The 19,150-nt window shown below is 43.3% G+C and overlaps 1 protein-coding gene across 8 annotated transcripts in view; it reads left to right on the top strand.

The window, feature by feature from the left end:
• FAT1 (FAT atypical cadherin 1) overlaps positions 1-19,150 on the top strand; it is a 143,951-nt gene that overhangs the window by 101,208 nt on the left and 23,593 nt on the right. For all 8 annotated transcript variants that reach the window (XM_050791565.1, XM_050791572.1, XM_050791567.1 and 5 more), the window contains 7 exons: positions 1,245-1,520; positions 1,641-1,851; positions 6,959-11,026; positions 11,536-11,732; positions 15,464-15,617; positions 16,434-16,667; positions 18,044-18,433. In XM_050791565.1, coding sequence (XP_050647522.1) covers positions 1,245-1,520; positions 1,641-1,851; positions 6,959-11,026; positions 11,536-11,732; positions 15,464-15,617; positions 16,434-16,667; positions 18,044-18,433 — 5,530 coding nt within the window. The remainder of the gene's footprint in view (positions 1-1,244; positions 1,521-1,640; positions 1,852-6,958; positions 11,027-11,535; positions 11,733-15,463; positions 15,618-16,433; positions 16,668-18,043; positions 18,434-19,150) is intronic.

Consider the following 19,150-nt stretch of genomic DNA (forward strand, 5'->3'; position numbering starts at 1 on the left):
TGTGGCCCTCACGGAAGGCCTCTGTTCACGGCCTTCTCCATGCGGTTAACAGCTCTGCCTGGGTCTCTGGCTCCTGTGCTGCTTGGACAGCGGATCCCTTTGTTCCGTGTGCCCCACGAAGCGCACTCCTGTGCTGCTCGGACAGCGGATCCCTTTGTTCCGTGTGCCCCACGAAGCGCACTCCTGTGCTGCTCGGACAGCGGATCCCTTTGTTCCGTGTGCCCCACGAAGCGCACTCCTGTGCTGCTCGGACAGCGGATCCCTTTGTTCCGTGTGCCCCACGAAGCGCACTCCTGTGCTGCTCGGACAGCGGATCCCTTTGTTCCGTGTGCCCCACGAAGCGCACTCCTGTGCTGCTCGGACAGCAGATCCCTTTGTTCCGTGTGCCCCCACGAGGCGCAGTTTTCTTCTTCGTAAACTCTGAACCATGTTTTGTAATTGGCAGTGATTTCCACTGTGCCAAATCCATAGGTTTTTTCATTATGAAAATTAATCCTCTTACTGTCAAAGTTTTGTTTGTTTCTAATTTAGCTTAGTACCAAGTTTCTTAACATTTGCTTTTTTTCCTCCAAAGGTTTTTACTTTATGTGGACACAATTAAGAGAGTTTATTTTTTCAGTCTATTAACTAAATTGCTTTTAGGGAGTAAACATATTTACTACATACATGTAGGTTTATGATTACAGAAATACGGTGATTTCTAAACACATTTCTTATTTTTTCTTTTTACATATTAAAAAAACCTATGATCTGGGGCTTGGGATGTCAAAAATGAGAATGAGAAATTTAGATAGTGTAATCATCTATCTTACTCACCTCAGTAGATTGGTAGTTGCAGATTCCAATCTGATATAAGAAATTAGTCTTCTATAAATCCTGGTAAAGTAAATTGTTATCTGTACATGAGTGATCTACAGATACCTTCTGTGTGGAGGCATAAGAGAAGTTAAGCCACATAAAGACGTGGCAAGTGTGAAAAGTATACACATTTTGTCTTCAGAGTTAGTTATAAGAATTCAGAAAGGTCATCATTATCTGACTCATATTTAGATAAGTAATATACCAGTGAGAAATGTTATAAGACATGTATGATTGTAGGTTTTTGTTGCCTTTCTCCTATTTGTATTTTATTTTGCCACAGTGTCATTCTTTCAATGTGCTTGACTTTTGTTCATGGTTCTTTAAGTATTAAAACATCGTAATTGGACATATTATTGTACGAGCCATTTTGTCATCCATTACAGGTATTCATCAAAGTAATAGACACAAATGACCATCGTCCTCAGTTTTCTACATCGAAGTATGAAGTTGTTATTCCTGAAGATACGGTGCCAGAGACAGAAATTTTGCACATCAGTGCTGTGGATCAGGATGAGAAAAACAGACTAATCTATACTCTGCAGGGCAGTAGAGATCCACTGAGTCTCAAGAAATTCCGTCTTGATCCTGCAACCGGCTCTCTCTATACTTCTGAGAAGCTCGATCATGAAGCCGTTCACCAGCACACCCTCACGGTCATGGTAGGCGCTCTGCCTCTCTCCTCTCACCATTGGTCCTGAGGCCTTTGTGGGATTAACTGTGATTTCCAATTATTTATAAGAAAAACACCAATGGGATTGATAATGTGTCGATTCCTTTAGGTACGAGATCAAGATGTGCCTGTAAAACGCAACTTTGCAAGGATTGTGGTCAACGTCAGCGACACGAATGACCATGCCCCGTGGTTCACCGCTTCCTCCTACAAAGGGCGGGTGTATGAATCGGCGGCCGTCGGCTCGGTTGTGTTGCAGGTGACGGCGCTGGACAAGGACAAAGGGAAAAATGCCGAAGTGCTGTACTCGATTGAGTCAGGTATTTTTGGAGCATTCAGTGGCATTTTAAATTTGCAATTGTTAAAAGTCTGTTTCTACTTTTCCAATATCAGTTCTGGGTATTGAAGCATTTCTGTGTATCTGCCGCAATTGCTTAAATTGATCTCTAGATACAATTTTGCATATTAGGAGAAAGAGGATTTTTTTATTTTTATTTTTTATTTTTTAACTTTTAGCCCATCAGACAGTTTGGGGAAGTTCTGGGGGATTCACAGTATTAGCCCAGTTCAAGGCTCTGAGAAGCCCCACAGTATAGGAAACTTTATTTGACCAATTCAGTATTTCTGAAATTATTTTAACCACACTTTCTTCTGTAATATTGGTTAAACACACTTAGGAAGATACTTGCCTAGTAATTTAACGTTTTACTTTTTTGTCAGAGAGTATTTTCTCTTCAGCAGAGCAGGAAGCTCCGTATCAGTGTTGACTCATCTCGTTGTAATTGGCTCAAACCTCAGGAAGAGGTGCCTGCCCCTCCCACCCCTTCCACAGTTACCTGGATTTTTGCCCCTTGCCTTTAACAGGTGGATTTCCCTCATGGAACTGGGTTGAGGACTAGACCCCAGAGCTGGGGCCTGCTGGGGTGGGGCTTGAGGCAGTAAGGGCAGAAAAAAAAACAGCTGGAGCTGTGGGCCTGGACGGTTCCACAGAGGCCAAGAGATCCAGAGTCGGTTTATGCAGGGGGATCACCAGGAAGCAATCCCGGCATAGCAGGATGTTTTTGGTCTGTTTTCTGTGACCATTCTCTCATTCATTCATTCATTCATTCATTCATTCATTCTTTCCGTGGGCTGATGAAGCTCACTTATGTGCCAGGTGCTGTGTTAGGAGCATTCATCCTTGGGCATGGTAGGTAAGGGGTTACCATTGGGTCCACAATGCATGTCTTGTGAAAGTTCCACCCCAGTGGAAACGGTTCTGTGCAGTCAGAGCTCACATTGCTTTAGGACTTCCTGCTCAGCCAGATCCTCTGAAAGTGATGAAATGTTGAGAAGACAGTTGACAGTTTTCCGTCTTCTTCAGCACCATTGTTAGTACAAGAAATATAGTCCCTTTCAGTCTTCTTTGTAATGAGTTTAGAGAATTAAAATCTTCCATTTAACTTGTGTTTTTTTTTTTTTTTTTTTTTTTAAGTCTGTAGCTCTGCATACTTAGAAATGGTCTCTCCTAGGCGTTAGACTTGTTACAGGTACAGATTAACTATAGTTCAGGTAATCAAAATTGAGGGAAATGGAGAGTCATTTTAAGAAACTTACTGATGTGTTCTAAGTGGTTAAACTATGTTTATTTAACATATTTGAAATTTCATTTGTTTCCCTTAAAACAACCAAATTGAGTTCATTAGTCACAAATAAGATCTCATACACTGCCTGTGATTGCAGTGTTAAAATGTAGTGTAGTTAGTGCCTTGAATAAAGATGGAGTTTTTTCCACTGGTTCAGAAATTTGCAGTTAGAAAAACAGTGCATTCCATTTGTGCATGCCTGAGTACTTCAGTAAAGTAATTCTGCCATAGACAAACTGACTGGGTTTGTGTAGGAGAAAACGTTAAACTTCCTCTTAGCTTTCACCGAATTTTCAACAACTGGGTGGTTAAAATGTGATTGTTGGTGTCTGAGTAAAAGCATGTGCATTCTTTGAATGCTTCTAATGACTGATAGGGTTAGGAATCTGGTATTCTGAGAATGGAACTCCCTCCTCAATGAATAGATAATACCAGTGGCCTATTCTGGCATAGAATTAGGGCTTTTAAGAAGCTATTTTTATAGTTTTGGTAATATAAAAATTATGCTCGGCAGTTACTTTGTAAGAGACTACTGCCATTAACATGCAGTAGAGTTTTGTGGAGGGTGTGTGGGCGTATGCTGGGGATGGAGGAGGTGGACATCTGTTGGAATAGTACAAACTATAAAATGTTCATACAAATGCCTTTCATTTAAGTTTATTCATATTTACCTGCTTCTCATTTGTGTCAGATTACATTTAAAGTTCAAAAAGACTAGTTATAAATTCAGTACATAACACTGCATGTTTAACTAGCAGCAATTAATTGAGTAAAAGGTATTTTACCTGCTTCTCATTTGTGTCAGATTACATTTAAAGTTCAAAAAGACTAGTTATAAATTCAGTACATAACACTGCATGTTTAACTAGCAGCAATTAATTAAGTAAAAGGTTTGGTCTGATTAGGAGTCTTCAGGGAAAAAGGAATTAATTAGGAGATATTTTCAGTAACCATTGAGTTATATGCTAGAGACATGGCAGTGCCATACTCCGCATTGAGTTATATGCTAGAGACATGGCAGTGCCATACTCCGGTCTGTGTGGTGTTTTCTTCTTATGTCTTTTTTAAAAAGTAGATTATTAGAGCACTACTTCTAAACCATTTTAATACCTGGAAATAGAAGATACTCCATAAGTAAATACACTTGTTGATTAGAATTGGTTTTCTTCGCCAAACTTAAGTTCAATATAATTGCCTCTAGAGTCAATAGAGGGTGCCACTGCCGGTCAGTGGGCCCCAGCTGAACATCCAGAGTGTGTCCACAGAGGAAGAAACAGACTCCCCTTCACAGTTCTGTGTAATACACTTAATAGCTTAAGAGCAAAAATTAACCTATTTGTCTAGTTAATTGCCCTGTTCCCATACAGGGAACAATTTGAAGTTGTTTAAAAATCACTCATATTGTAGCTAAAGTCAGTGAATAAGCCCCCAGCCTCGTACAGACCTTTTCTGCCGCCGTAGGAAGTCGTTGACCACCACCCGTGCACCTCGGCGTCTCTGCACGTACCTATCGTTAGGCCAGGCAGGGGCACTCTCTGCCCCTCAGCAGCCCTCATTGTTTCTTCATGTGAACGTGATGCTGCTTTCCCGTCTGCAAATCTGATGACTTCTGCCTTAATCTGTATGTATGTGGGATCCATCTATCGCATGACGAGCTGGGTTCCTGTTTCACCTTGTTATCAGTGACATGCTCCAAGCTGTGTTCATCAGAGTCACGATGCCCCAGATAATAAAGGATGTTTCTGAACCTTGCATGGCCAATAAAGAGCAAGGTTGTGATCCATGCTGTAAAGAAAACACAGGGCGATGAGATGGAAACAGAATAGCGGGAGAGGATGCCTCAAACACTGGGGCTCTGAGATGAGTGTGCGCTCCTGAGTGAGGACGAAGAGAATGCCCGCTTGGCTGCAGGGCCGGGAGCAAGTTTTGCAGAAAGCAGTGTGCTCTAGCGTCACCAGCCTCCTCCGCAGCAGAGAGTCTGTTCATCCCTCCACTCGAGGCCTTGCGTATTTGAAGCTTCATTGGCAAGATAAGATTATCCTGTACAAAGTAAGAGAGAAATGGATATAGAAGAATGAATATAAAATATGCTAGGTCAGTTGGTGAGTACAGACATAGGGAAGTCTGAGGGGTGGGGATGAAGAGTCACTATGGTAGCCCCAGTCGCCTGTGTTAGGCCAGGCAGTCAGTAACAATTTTAGACAGTGAGGATGATGTACAGGCGGGATGAGAAAAGGATCTTGGAGTTCTGACGACAGCCGAAAATGCAATCAGGAAGGACCTGGGATCACTGACTCATGAATACAGACAGGCCGGAAATTAGTGTCTCAACAGCCTGGCAGAGGCAGCAGGACCCAGTCCTCAGCCAGGGTTCAGCTCAGAGCATCAGGACCTAAGGAAAGCCTGGGCCTCTGCCCTGTTGCAGACTGAGGCACTGCCTTGGGGCCCGGATGCAGAGCCAGTAAGACTTAATGAAAGCCAGGCTGGATCTGCTCTCCAAAAAATGGCCATGGATTTTTGGAAAATGTCTTAAAGGAAGGAAATGAAGACTGTAGAGGAAGTGTTTACTGTTCATGATGTGGAGAAAGAAGTGCTTGGTTAATCCCCTGGTTTGCAGCTCACACTAAGTAGTTCTGGTCCGTGAAATGCCACACGCATGGCAAACCTAGAGCAAGAATTTGAGAAAGCAGTTAAGTGGCAAGTGAGCTTTGTTTTGGGTAAATGTAATAGTTCATTTGGGGAAAACAGATTCTGTGCTATGACGAGGATGGTGAATTCTGGATGCTTGTTTATGAGACAGAAAAAGGATGGAGGGCTTGTGGATAGATTAAACCTGAGAGCCTGCAACGCTGCCCTGATTTATCCAAAAGGGCTGTAGAGAACTGCTCATCTCTTTGAAGATTCAGTCGATGTTACGAAATTATAGAATATTCTGGAGCTGTGGTTGCAGCTAAAGATACATATAGTATAGCCTGAAAAGGTCCAAAGAAAAGGATGTGAGACACTCGATATCTTCAAGCAGCCTCTCAGTTGCAGCACTGCTGACGTTTGGAACCAGATATTTTTTGTTGTGCAGGGCTGCCCTGTGCGTTGTAGGGTGCTTAACAACATCCCTGGTCTCCACCCACGAGACGCCAGGAGCACCCTCTTGCGATCAGTAGTGACAGCCAAAAATGTCTGCAGGCATTGCCAGATGTCTCCTTGGGCGCAGAATCGCCCCCAGTGGAAAATCACTGACCTAGAGGATCAGTTGACCTGAAAAAGATAAGAAGGGAATGTTGTTGCAATCTTCAAAACTTGCAAAGTGGGACAGGTTACACACATCTCTCCATGGACAATTGTCTCTCGAAGCTTGATGTCAATTTCTTATTGAATCGAAATCTTTTGTAATGAATACACATCTTAAGAATTCTTAAGTCATGACCGTTGAAAATACAAATGTGGTCCAGGAGTGTTTTGAGGGACTCCTGGAAAAGGACTTACTCAACTGCTTTGTGGAAGGATAACCTTGTCTTCCCACCACACATTCCCAGTGCAGCCCAGAGAGGGAGATTTGGCTTTAAGCGCAGAGGGCTGTTTCTTCTGTTTTTTGTTTTTCATCATTCATGATCAAAATTCTGTAAAATATTAGGTGTATAAAAATAAAACAAGTTGAATATTCCATTCAAATGTTGACATCCCTGAGTTCCTGCTTAATTTCAGAATATAATTGTTGAGGATACCTTTGTTTCTGTTTCTCTAACTACTACTTCTATTGCTCCTTGTATTTTTGTCTAACATGTATTTTTTCCTCTTCTTCCAGGAAACATTGGAAATTCTTTTATGATTGATCCTGTCTTGGGCTCTATTAAAACTGCCAAAGAATTAGATCGAAGTAAGCAAGTGGAGTATGATTTAATAGTAAAAGCTACAGACAAGGGCAGTCCACCCATGAGTGAAGTAACTTCTGTGCATATCTTCGTCACAGTTGCTGACAACGCCCCTCCGAAGTTTACATCCAAAGACTATTCTGTTGAAATCAGTGAAACTGTCAGCATTGGGAGTTTTGTTGGGATGGTTACAGCCCATAGTCAGTCATCAGTGGTGTATGAAATAAAAGATGGAAATACAGGTGATGCTTTTGATATTAATCCACATTCTGGAAGTATCATCACTCAGAAAGCCCTGGACTTTGAGACTTTGCCCGTGTACACATTGATAATACAAGGAACGAACATGGCTGGTTTGTCCACTAATACAACAGTTTCAGTTCAGCTGCAGGATGAGAATGACAACTCGCCAGTTTTTATGCAGGCAGAATATACAGGACTCATTAGTGAGTCAGCCTCAATTAACAGCGTGGTCCTCACAGACAGGAATGTCCCTCTGGTGATTCGAGCAGCTGATGCTGATAAAGACTCCAATGCTTTGCTTGTTTACCACATTGTTGAACCATCTGTACACAAATATTTTGCTATTGATTCTAGCACTGGTGCTATTCATACAGTCCTCAGTCTGGACTATGAAGAAACAAGCACTTTTCACTTCACCGTACAAGTGCATGACATGGGAACCCCACGTTTATTTGCTGAGTATGCAGCTAATGTAACAATACATGTAATTGACATTAATGACTGCCCTCCCGTGTTCGCCAAGCCATTATATGAAGCATCTCTTTTGTTGCCAACATACAAAGGAGTAAAAGTCATCACAGTAAATGCTACAGATGCCGATTCAAGCGCATTCTCACAGTTGATTTACTCCATCACCGAAGGCAACATCGGGGAGAAGTTTTCCATGGACTACAAGACTGGTGCTCTAACTGTCCAAAACACAACTCAGTTAAGAAGCCGCTACGAGCTAACCGTTAGAGCTTCCGATGGCAGGTTTGCTGGCCTTACCTCTGTCAAAATTAATGTGAAAGAAAGCAAAGAAAGTCACCTGAAGTTTACCCAGGGTGTCTACTCTGCAGTAGTGAAAGAGAATTCCACGGAGGCCAAAACGTTAGCTGTCATTACTGCTATTGGGAATCCAATCAATGAGCCTTTGTTTTATCACATCCTCAACCCAGATCACAGATTTAAAATAAGCCGCACTTCAGGAGTACTGTCCACCACCGGTATACCCTTCGATCGTGAACAGCAGGAGGCGTTTGATGTGGTTGTGGAAGTGACGGAAGAACATAAGCCTTCCGCGGTGGCCCACGTTGTCGTGAAGGTCATTGTAGAAGACCAAAATGATAACGCACCAGTGTTTGTCAACCTTCCCTACTACGCCGTTGTTAAAGTGGACACCGAGGTGGGCCATGTCATTCGCCATGTCACTGCTGTAGACAGAGACAGTGGCAGAAACGGGGAAGTGCATTACTACCTTAAGGAACATCATGAATACTTTCAAATTGGACCCTTGGGTGAAATTTCACTGAAAAAGCAATTCGAACTTGACACCTTAAATAAAGAATATCTTGTTACAGTGGTCGCCAAAGATGGAGGGAACCCGGCCTTTTCAGCGGAAGTTATGGTTCCGATCACTGTCATGAATAAAGCCATGCCCGTGTTTGAAAAACCTTTCTACAGTGCAGAGATTGCAGAGAATGTCCAGGTGCACAGCCCCGTGGTCCACGTACAGGCCAACAGCCCGGAAGGCTTGAAAGTGTTCTACAGCATCACAGACGGAGACCCTTTCAGCCAGTTCACTATTAACTTCAATACCGGAGTTATCAACGTCATAGCTCCTCTGGACTTTGAGGCCCACCCGGCGTATAAACTGAGCATACGCGCAACTGACTCCTTGACGGGCGCTCATGCTGAAGTATTTGTGGACATCATAGTGGAGGACATCAATGATAACGCTCCTGTGTTTGCTCAGCAGTCTTACGCAGCAACCCTGTCTGAGGCATCTGTAATCGGAACATCTGTTGTTCAAGTCAGAGCCACAGATTCTGATTCAGAACCCAATAGAGGAATCTCATACCAGCTGTTTGGGAATCTCAGCAAGAGTCATGATCATTTTCATGTGGACAGCAGCACCGGCCTCATTTCACTGCTCAGAACTCTGGATTACGAGCAGTCCCAGCGGCACACGATTTTTGTGAGGGCTGTCGACGGTGGTATGCCGCCGCTGAGCAGTGACGTGATTGTCACGGTGGACGTTACCGACCTCAATGATAACCCACCACTCTTTGAACAACAGATTTATGAAGCCAGAATTAGCGAGCATGCCCCTCATGGGCATTTTGTGACCTGTGTAAAAGCCTATGATGCAGACAGTTCGGACATCGACAAGTTGCAGTATTCCATTCTGTCCGGCAATGATCATAAACATTTTATCATTGACAGTGCAACAGGAATTATCACCCTCTCAAACCTACGCCGGCACACCTTGAAGCCGTTTTACAGTCTTAACCTGTCAGTTTCCGATGGCGTTTTTAGAAGTTCCACCCAGGTTCATGTGACTGTCATCGGAGGCAATTTGCACAACCCTGCTTTTCTTCAGAACGAATATGAAGTGGAACTAGCTGAAAACGCTCCCCTACATACCCTGGTGATGGAGGTGAAAACGACGGATGGGGATTCTGGTATTTATGGTGACGTCACTTACCATATTGTAAATGACTTTGCCAAAGACAGATTTTACATAAATGAGAGAGGACAGATATTTACTTTGGAAAAACTTGATCGAGAAACCCCAGCGGAGAAAGTGATCTCAGTCCGTTTAATGGCTAAGGACGCTGGAGGCAAAGTTGCCTTCTGCACTGTGAATGTCATCCTCACAGATGACAATGACAATGCACCACAATTTCGGGCGACCAAATACGAAGTGAATATCGGATCCAGTGCTGCTAAAGGGACTTCAGTCATTAAAGTTCTCGCAAGTGACGCCGATGAGGGCTCCAATGCCGATGTCACCTATGCCATTGAAGCAGACTCTGACAGTGTAAAAGAGAATTTGGAAATTAACAAACTGTCCGGCGTAATCACTACAAAGGAGAGCCTCATTGGCTTGGAAAATGAGTTCTTCACTTTCTTTGTTAGAGCTGTGGATAATGGGTCTCCATCAAAAGAATCTGTTGTTCCCGTCTATGTCAAAATCCTTCCACCAGAAACGCAGCTTCCACAATTTTCAGAACCTTTCTATACCTATACAGTGTCTGAGGACGTGCCTATTGGAACAGAAATAGATCTCATCCGAGCAGAACATAGTGGGACTGTTCTTTACAGCCTGGTCAAAGGGAATACCCCAGAGAGCAATAGGGATGAGTCCTTTGTGATTGACAGACAGAGCGGGAGGCTGAAGCTGGAGAAGAGTCTTGATCATGAGATAACTAAGTGGTATCAGTTTTCCGTACTGGCCAGGTGCACTCAAGATGACCGTGAGATGGTGGCGTCTGTAGATGTGAGTATCCAAGTGAAAGATGCAAATGACAACAGCCCCGTCTTTGAATCTAGTCCATATGAGGCATTCATTGTTGAAAACCTGCCAGGGGGAAGTAGAGTAATTCAGATCAGGGCATCTGATGCTGACTCAGGAACCAACAGCCAAGTTATGTATAGCCTGGATCAGTCACAAAGTGTGGAAGTCATTGAATCCTTTGCCATTAACATGGAAACAGGCTGGATTACAACCTTAAAGGAACTTGACCATGAAGAGAGAGACAATTACCAGATTAAAGTGGTTGCTTCAGATCATGGTGAAAAGATCCAGCTGTCCTCCACAGCCATTGTGGATGTTACCGTCACCGATGTCAACGATAGTCCACCACGATTCACGGCCGAGATCTATAAAGGGACTGTGAGTGAGGATGACCCCCCCGGCGGTGTGATTGCCATCTTAAGTACCACAGATGCCGATTCTGAAGAGATCAACAGACAAGTTACATATTTCATAACAGGTAAAAAAGTTTCAGGCAGTTTAAAATGATTTTTAGAAGCATAAATTGTAAGATAATGTATTATATGGAAATTGAGGGCTTAAGGGATGATTTTAGTTAAATATCTAAAATAATAAGTAGAGATCACGTCTGTTGAGCCTCATTTCAAGCTTGTTACCTGAGCAAAGCTACCAGTTGTTTCATTAGACTGTTTTTGATTTTTGTGACTCATTCTTTTGAACCTTATATTTACTGTATTATAAATATATTATCATTAAAAAATCTATAGTTTTAATGCAAGCTAAATTATTATTTAGTAGTCTTAATGCTATGTTTATACATTTTAATGCTGCCCTTTTTTTTGTAAATTGGAAAACTAATAGATGCCAAATTGATTTTTTTAATGCTCAATTCTTTTAAACGGTAACATTTATATATTGTTAACATAAATAAACGGTGCAGTTTATTTTTTCTGTTACTTTCATCCTTTCAACAAATTTGACTGTCATCTTCCTCCATTGATTTAATAGGAGGGGATCCTTTGGGACAGTTTGCTGTTGAAAATATACAGAATGAATGGAAGGTATATGTGAAGAAACCTCTAGACAGGGAAAAAAGGGACAATTACCTTCTTACTATCACAGCAACTGATGGCACCTTCTCGTCAAAAGCTATAGTTGAAGTGAAAGTTCTTGATGCAAATGACAACAGTCCAGTTTGTGAAAAGGTAAGCAACTCTTCCCTTGCATTTGTGTGTTATGAATTTAAATTTCTTAATGACCATCATTTGGCACTGCGGTGTAATTGACATGTGTTTTATGATTGCTTACTGATTAAGCAGAGGTGTTAAATGGGGTAAGACTTGGAAAAGCTTCAGAACTATTTGCAGGAATGCTAAATAAATCAGAAACCTCATTCTAAATAACTAAATTATGGACAGGACTACAGTTGTGTCTAACACTGAAAATGCTCTGTAAACTTTTCATGAGGGGATTCTCTTAATATGGGGATACAGCTATTTTGGGGGAAGGATCTGACCGGAAACAAAGTGCCGATGTGCCGTGGGACACTGTTTTGGGGACATCTGCTCTTCTGCATGCTAGAGAATCTCAGAGGTGGACAGCGTGCTTCCTGCATCTGCGGGACTCACCGTTCAGTGAGAACTAAAAGTAGACGTAGGAAGAGATGCTCCCTCCAAGATTAGGTGAGGGCCATGTGGCTCGAGCAGGGGTGGTCCCTGGGGCCAGAGGGCGAGAAGGGCTGGCTCAGCCTCGGGGGCGGTGACTGAGTCGTCAGGAGTGGGTGGGGAGGAGCCGTGGAGTGTGAGGAGGGATTGTGGGAATCGCCACTGAGTTTTCCGGAAGTGGGGAATCTGCACTGAGAGTCTTGGAAAAGGGTGAACTGGATTACAGTGGCTGGTGGCGGTCGCTCCAGGAGATTTGAACTCTATCCTGGGGAAAATAGGGACTTTGGAGCCTATTGTATCAGTAAGGTAGAGATGCTATGAGACAAATTCCTTAAGAAGCTTAATTTGGGCCGGGTACAGTGGCTCACGCCTGTAATCCCAGCACTTTGGGAGGCCAAGGCGGGCAGATCACAAGGTCAGGAGATCGAGACCATCCTGGCTAACACTGCGAAACCCCGTCTCTACTAAAAATACAAAAAATTAGCCGGGCGAGGTGGCGGCGCCTGTAGTCCCAGCTACTGGGGAGGCTGAGGCAGGAGAATGGTGCGAACCTGGGAGGCAGAGCTTGCAGTGAGCCAAGATCGCCCCGCTCACTCCAGCCTGGGAGACAGAGCGAGACTCCGTCTCAAAAAAAGAAAAAAAAAGAAGCTTAGTTTGGAAGCATCGTGCCCATTATTTAGACAGGGAGTAGTGGATGCAAGGGGGCCCTGGAAAGCAGAGGTGGGCAAGGAGTGAAAGGACCAAAGCCACTACCAAGGAAGACCATCTGGTGTGCCAGCCGGCGGGCATGCCATTGAGCCCGACTTTCTACAGGAGTAGAGGGAGCGACCAAGGCCATGGCAAAGAGGAGTCTGAGCTGGGGACTGGCTTTGGAGGAGTTCCGTGTTGAGTTCCAATTCCAGTTTGCTAAAGTAATGGGACATCCAGTTGACCGTGTTTTTTTTAGACACTGAGAGAAGGCGAGATGTTGGATGGGTATCAGGGAAAGGTGTGGGAACTTAGCGTTGTCTCTGGATAGCTGAAAATTGAATTCATTTGAGAGGATACTAACAAAAAGGGGAAAAAAGAAGAGAGAGAGATTTCCAAAGGGAGAAGGGGGCTGAGCTGGAAGGAGAAAGAGGACACCAGTGCAGTGCCACCCTGGGTAGGGGAGAAGGGGACTCTGGGGAGGCAGGGTGACGAGTGGAGCTGGGATGTTTGGGGTGCGAAACAGACCATTTGGGTCCCATGATGGTGTGCAGGTGGCAGTCTGGGTAGCATGTTGTGGATGGATGCCTGATGAGAGAGTGCAGTGATGAAGAAATAGACCTGCCCAGGGACGAAGGCCGAGAGTGACAGGGAGGAGGAGTGCACGGGGCCAGGAGAAGGCTGGGTAGAGAGGAATGTGATTGTGAAGAGGATGGAGGAGTTGGAACCCACCACAGATTCTGTGAGTCTGAGATGCTTGTGGCTGTGGAAAGTGATAGGGCTGTTCTCAGGGAAAGACTTAAGATGGAAGAACCCTTAAATTCGGTCGTGAAAGGAAGGGGAACTTCTAAGGGCCGAGGAGTTAATTCCAGTTCTTATTTGTACTTTGTATTTTCGGGAGGGGTGCGACATTCTCTCTTTCTTACAGCAACTAAGTGTCTTTGGTTGTTTTTTAGCCCTTTGATATTATTATTTCGATACAATACTGTATCATCTTCAGGAATAAGACGGGGACACTAGATCCTTTAAATTCATCCTATTATGAAATACCCTTTTTCCTGAGTCCTTTTCCATGAGTACTTCACTGATAGTTGAGTTCAGATTAAGAAAATCAACCAAATCTTAATCTTTTTTTAGGTTTTAATTTATGGCATGGATTTCTAAATAATTGGAGCTAGAAACAGCTGTTCACCGTGTTTGAGCATGAGGGCGCCAGGATCACACAGGGCAGCAGAAGGGGCTGAAGACTGGGCACCAGGGTCACGCAGGGCAGTGGAAGGGGCTGAAGAGAGGGCACCAGGGTCACGCAGGGCAGTGGAAGGGGCTGAAGACTGGGCACCAGGGTCACGAGAGGGGGGCACCAGGGTCACGCAGGGCAGCGGAAGGGGCTGAAGAGAGGGCACCAGGGTCACGCAGGGCAGCGGAAGGGGCTGAAGACTGGGACTGGGCACCAGGGTCACGCAGGGGGCACGCAGGGCAGGAAGGGGCTGAAGACTGGGCACCAGGGTCAGGGCAGGGCAGTGGAAGGGGCAAGAGAGGGCACCAGGGTCACGCAGGACAGTAGAAGGGGCAGGATGACCAGACGAGGGCGCCAGGGTCACTGGGCACCAGGGCAGGGCGGAAGGGGCTGAAGAGAGGGCACCAGGGTCACACAGGGCAGCGGAAGGGGCTGAAGAGAGGGCACCAGGGTCACGCAGGGCAGCAGGGCACTGGGCACCAGGGAGGGCAGGGCGCCAGGGTCACGGGAGAGGGCGCCAGGGTCACGCAGGGCAGCGGAAGGGGCTGAAGACAGGGCGCCAGGGTCACGCAGGGCAGCGGAAGGGGCTGAAGAGAGGGCGCCAGGGTCACGCAGGGCAGCGGAAGGGGCTGGCTGAAGGGAGAGGGCAGTGGAAGGGGCTGAAGACTGGGCGCCAGGGTCACGCAGGGCAGCGGAAGGGGCTGAAGAGAGGGCGCCAGGGTCACGCAGGGCAGCGGAAGGGGCTGAAGAGAGGGCACCAGGGTCACGCAGGGCAGTGGAAGGGGCTGAAGAGAGGGCGCCAGGGTCACGCAGGGCAGCGGAAGGGGCTGAGCCTTCACGCTCCCTTCTGTGGCCTTCAGGAATCTTCGTTTTCTCCCATAACATGAAACTTGCTTCTCTCTCAACTGCAATTATTTATGTTAGGAACACTTGCAAAAAATAAAATTCCTGTATTTGGAAATAAGCAGATATGATATAACCGGTATTCTCTGCAATTTTTAGTTAAACATGGAGTGGTACTTAAATTTTCGATTACTGCTTACGTTTTCTCATAGGGATTTGAATATGAAATCAGCTTAATGACATATAGTAGCATTTTGTAGGTTAAACATCAGACCAGGCTCTTTCAGGGATGTAGAGTTGGTGGCTGCTCCACGGCTTCTCCTTGTTTCACATGTGTTTTATGTTTTATGAGAAAAATCGTTTTCAAAGCTCTTGGGATTTTATCTTTAGTCATTTCCCATGTTTTCTGTGGTCAAAGATGAGTGATTTCTTTTCCGTTATTCCCTTGACATTTGTGCTGCCTGTTAATGTTTTTATGTGACAATTTTTGTTAAACTCTTTGCAGACTTTATATTCAGACACTATTCCTGAAGACGTCCTTCCTGGAAAGTTGATCATGCAGATCTCTGCCGCAGACGCAGACATCCGCTCTAACGCTGAAATTACTTACACATTATTGGGTTCAGGTGCAGAAAAATTCCAACTAAATCCAGACACAGGTAATGATGGAGTTTGGGACAAAATTGTATATTCCAACAGTATCATATATGTGGGTGATTTTTAGATCACACACAAAATTTGAAATTACATTTTGCCCTTTTCAAATGTATTCTGATGCTCCGAAGTTGACATCTCTTAGAAATCTTACCAGCAATTTAGTGTGTAAAATTCAAGGTGATATTTTTTAAAAACAGCAAGAATATCACCTAATTGAACCAAGGATTTAAAATTTAGAAGGCATTTATGCCACTTGTTTAAAAAAAAAAAAAAACCCTCAGAAGTTAAACTCAAGCTTTCTGCTTTATCCATTTTATTTAAATAGCATATTTTCTTGAATTTGTGACCATGAATTTATAATTTAGCATAATTTAGAATTTTCACAAACAAAATGATTCATGGTATTTTATTTTAAAATAGAGTTGTTTTCCTTTTGTATTTTAGTAAAATTGGGATCAACTAAGTTTCCTGTTAAACCTTTTTATTTTCCTCCTAAGGAACTAATTGTGAACATGTGAATCTAAATTTAAACATTTTTTTAATTTGGTAAATTAGGTAGCTGTTTTACCTGTGCAGTCTTAAACGCAAGGTGAGAGGCCCTCAGACCTGCAGGGCTTGAAGAGCCAGCACCTGGCAGGGTTGGAGACCTGGCTCTCACTGCCTCTTGCAGCTGTTGAATCTGTCATTGATAATATTGGTCTCAAGAGGAAGACTGAATACTCAGACTAAGTAATTGAAAGAGAAAAGGGGAAGAAATAAGATGTACAGCTGCAGGTCACATCTTAAATTACAAGTGAGTCATTTGTTTTTGTTTGTAGGTGAACTGAAAACGTCAGCCCCCCTTGATCGTGAGGAGCAAGCTGTTTATCATCTTCTCGTCAGGGCCACAGATAGAGGAGGGAGATTCTGCCAAGCCAGTATTGTGCTCACGCTGGAAGACGTGAACGATAACGCCCCTGAGTTCTCTGCCGATCCTTATGCCATCACCGTGTTTGAAAACACAGAGCCCGGAACGCTGCTGACGAGAGTGCAGGCCACAGATGCCGACTCAGGTATCTCCTGGGGGGTGCTCTTGCCCTGCACTGCTCACTGAGATCCTAGGAGCCTCTGTTTCAAAACACACCCCAGATTCAGCCTGTGCCTCTCACTCCTCCTCACGCGTGCTCCGTAGCCCTTGCTTGTTGTGGAAGGAAATCTTTAGAATCATTAATTAATTTTTAATGAATATTTAAAGTTCCAAAGTTGTGCCCAGTGAACCTACTGCTGTGAGATATCTACAATTCTGATTAATGACTATATTAACTGATGTTCATACCCCATTGAATTAATTAGTGATGTGTTACTTTGTAAATAAACCATTAGTGACAGAGAGAGCTTTTAGCATCATTGGACCATAATGGAAGCAAATGCTTTATTATTATAGGTTTACAAATCTTTCAGAATTTTTTTGGAGAAAATTGGACTATAGAAGATATATTTATAGCATTTGGTAGCAGAGAATAACTTCTTCAGTCATACCACAGGTTGAGTATTCCTTATTTATAATACAGTTGGAACTAGAAGTATTTTTGGATGTTTTGATTTTTGTCAGATTTTGGAGTATTTGCATTATGTACTTATCATTGGAGTATCCCGGCTCCAAAAATATGAAATCTAAAATGCTCTAATGAGCATTTTTTTAAAATCATCGGTTCTGCATTCAAAAAGTTAATAGATTTTGGAGCATTTCACATTTTGGATTTTCAGTTTAGGGATACTCATCCTGTGATCCTGAGAAATTTCAGAAGAATAGCAAAAATTTTGCTTTGTTGCTTTTCACATCTTTATCACTGAAGCCAAATGATAAATAGATTTGATTTTTAAAGGTTTGTTAGGTACGGTAGTATTGGCTCCTATATAGAATAGTCTAAAAAGGCAGATTCCCATGAAATTATATTTATATTTGTTTTAACAAAGTAAGTTGTTAATCTAATCCAGAAAGTTTACTTTTTAAAGATCATAGTCATACAAATTTGCAAATAATGTATATTAGCATTTACCCCACTAAAAAAATTATCTACATGTTTGTCTTTTTTAAAAATATGTGTTGGCCGGGTGCAGTGGCTCATGCCTGTAATCTCAACACTTTGGGAGGCTGAGGCAGGTGGAACACAAGGTCAGGACTTCAAGACCAGCCTGGCCAAGATGCTGAAACCCCGTCTCTACTAAAAATACAAAAATTACAGCGCACCTGTAACCCCAGCTACTCGGGAGGCTGAGGCAGGAGAATCACTTGAACCTGGTGGGCAGAGGCTGCAGTGAGCTAAGATCACGCCACTGCACTCCAGCCTGGGCAACAGAGCGAGACTCTGTCTCAAGAAAACAAAACAAAAAATGTGTTTAAATGTTTTTATGTAAAATCTTTTGACATCATTTTATGTCTTGATAGGATTAAATCGGAAGATTTTATACTCACTGATTGACTCTGCTGATGGGCAGTTCTCCATTAACGAATTATCTGGAATTATTCAGTTAGAAAAACCTTTGGACAGAGAACTCCAGGCAGTATACACCCTCTCTTTGAAAGCTGTGGATCAAGGCTTGCCAAGGAGGCTGACCGCCACTGGTACTGTGGTTGTATCAGTTCTTGACATAAATGACAACCCCCCTGTGTTTGAGTACCGTGAATATGGAGCCACCGTGTCCGAGGACATTCTTGTTGGAACTGAAGTTCTTCAAGTGTATGCAGCAAGTCGGGATATTGAAGCAAATGCCGAAATCACCTACTCAATAATAAGTGGAAACGAACATGGGAAATTCAGCATAGATTCTAAAACAGGTAACCAACCATGTATCTGAGAGGAAACCCTTCATTCCCCTAAAAGGACTAGATTTGATTACCATGTTGCCTTATATTAAGTGACCCTGTGTTGTCAGTAGATGTTCTAAAAAGGTAAATCAAGTTTTCTTTTAGTTGTTTACAGTGGGATTGAATGTTGTTTGGAAGACTTCAGATTATAGTTCTACCTAATACATTTTGGGCTTGTTCATTAGAAAATACAAGCAAATTAACTTAGAAAATCAGAGCATCACGTTCTCTTAGTTTAGTTGAGATGTGAGGTATAGCAAGTTAGTAAAGATAAGAAGGGGGGTCAGTTGAGGTCCTTATGTAATCAAACTCACGGAAAGTAACTTCCCAAGTGAAATAGTAATTCCAGTCTTTTTTATTTTAGTTTCTGTAGTGGACTTCTGATAATATATTAAGTTGACTTCATTATCATGCTAGTTATCTATAACAGTTGGAGTACTTTGAATCACACTTAGGGAAAGACTGCCAACAAGCCCAAAAGGCGTAAGAACTGCTGACTCCTGCTGCGTGAATGTTTCATTGTCTTGCTAACCTGTGGTCGAACGTACTCCTAAGTCTTACAATACTGTAAAAAGTTGCTCCATTCAAATTGTATTTATAATACAATAAAATTATTTTTAGGGCTCTTTAGGACTAGAGTGATGTGAAAGGAAAGATGTGAAAGGAATTGTTAAAAAAGGGATTTTT

The sequence above is a fragment of the Macaca thibetana genome, chromosome 5 (assembly GCF_024542745.1).
Source record: "Macaca thibetana thibetana isolate TM-01 chromosome 5, ASM2454274v1, whole genome shotgun sequence".
NCBI lineage: Eukaryota > Metazoa > Chordata > Mammalia > Primates > Cercopithecidae > Macaca > Macaca thibetana.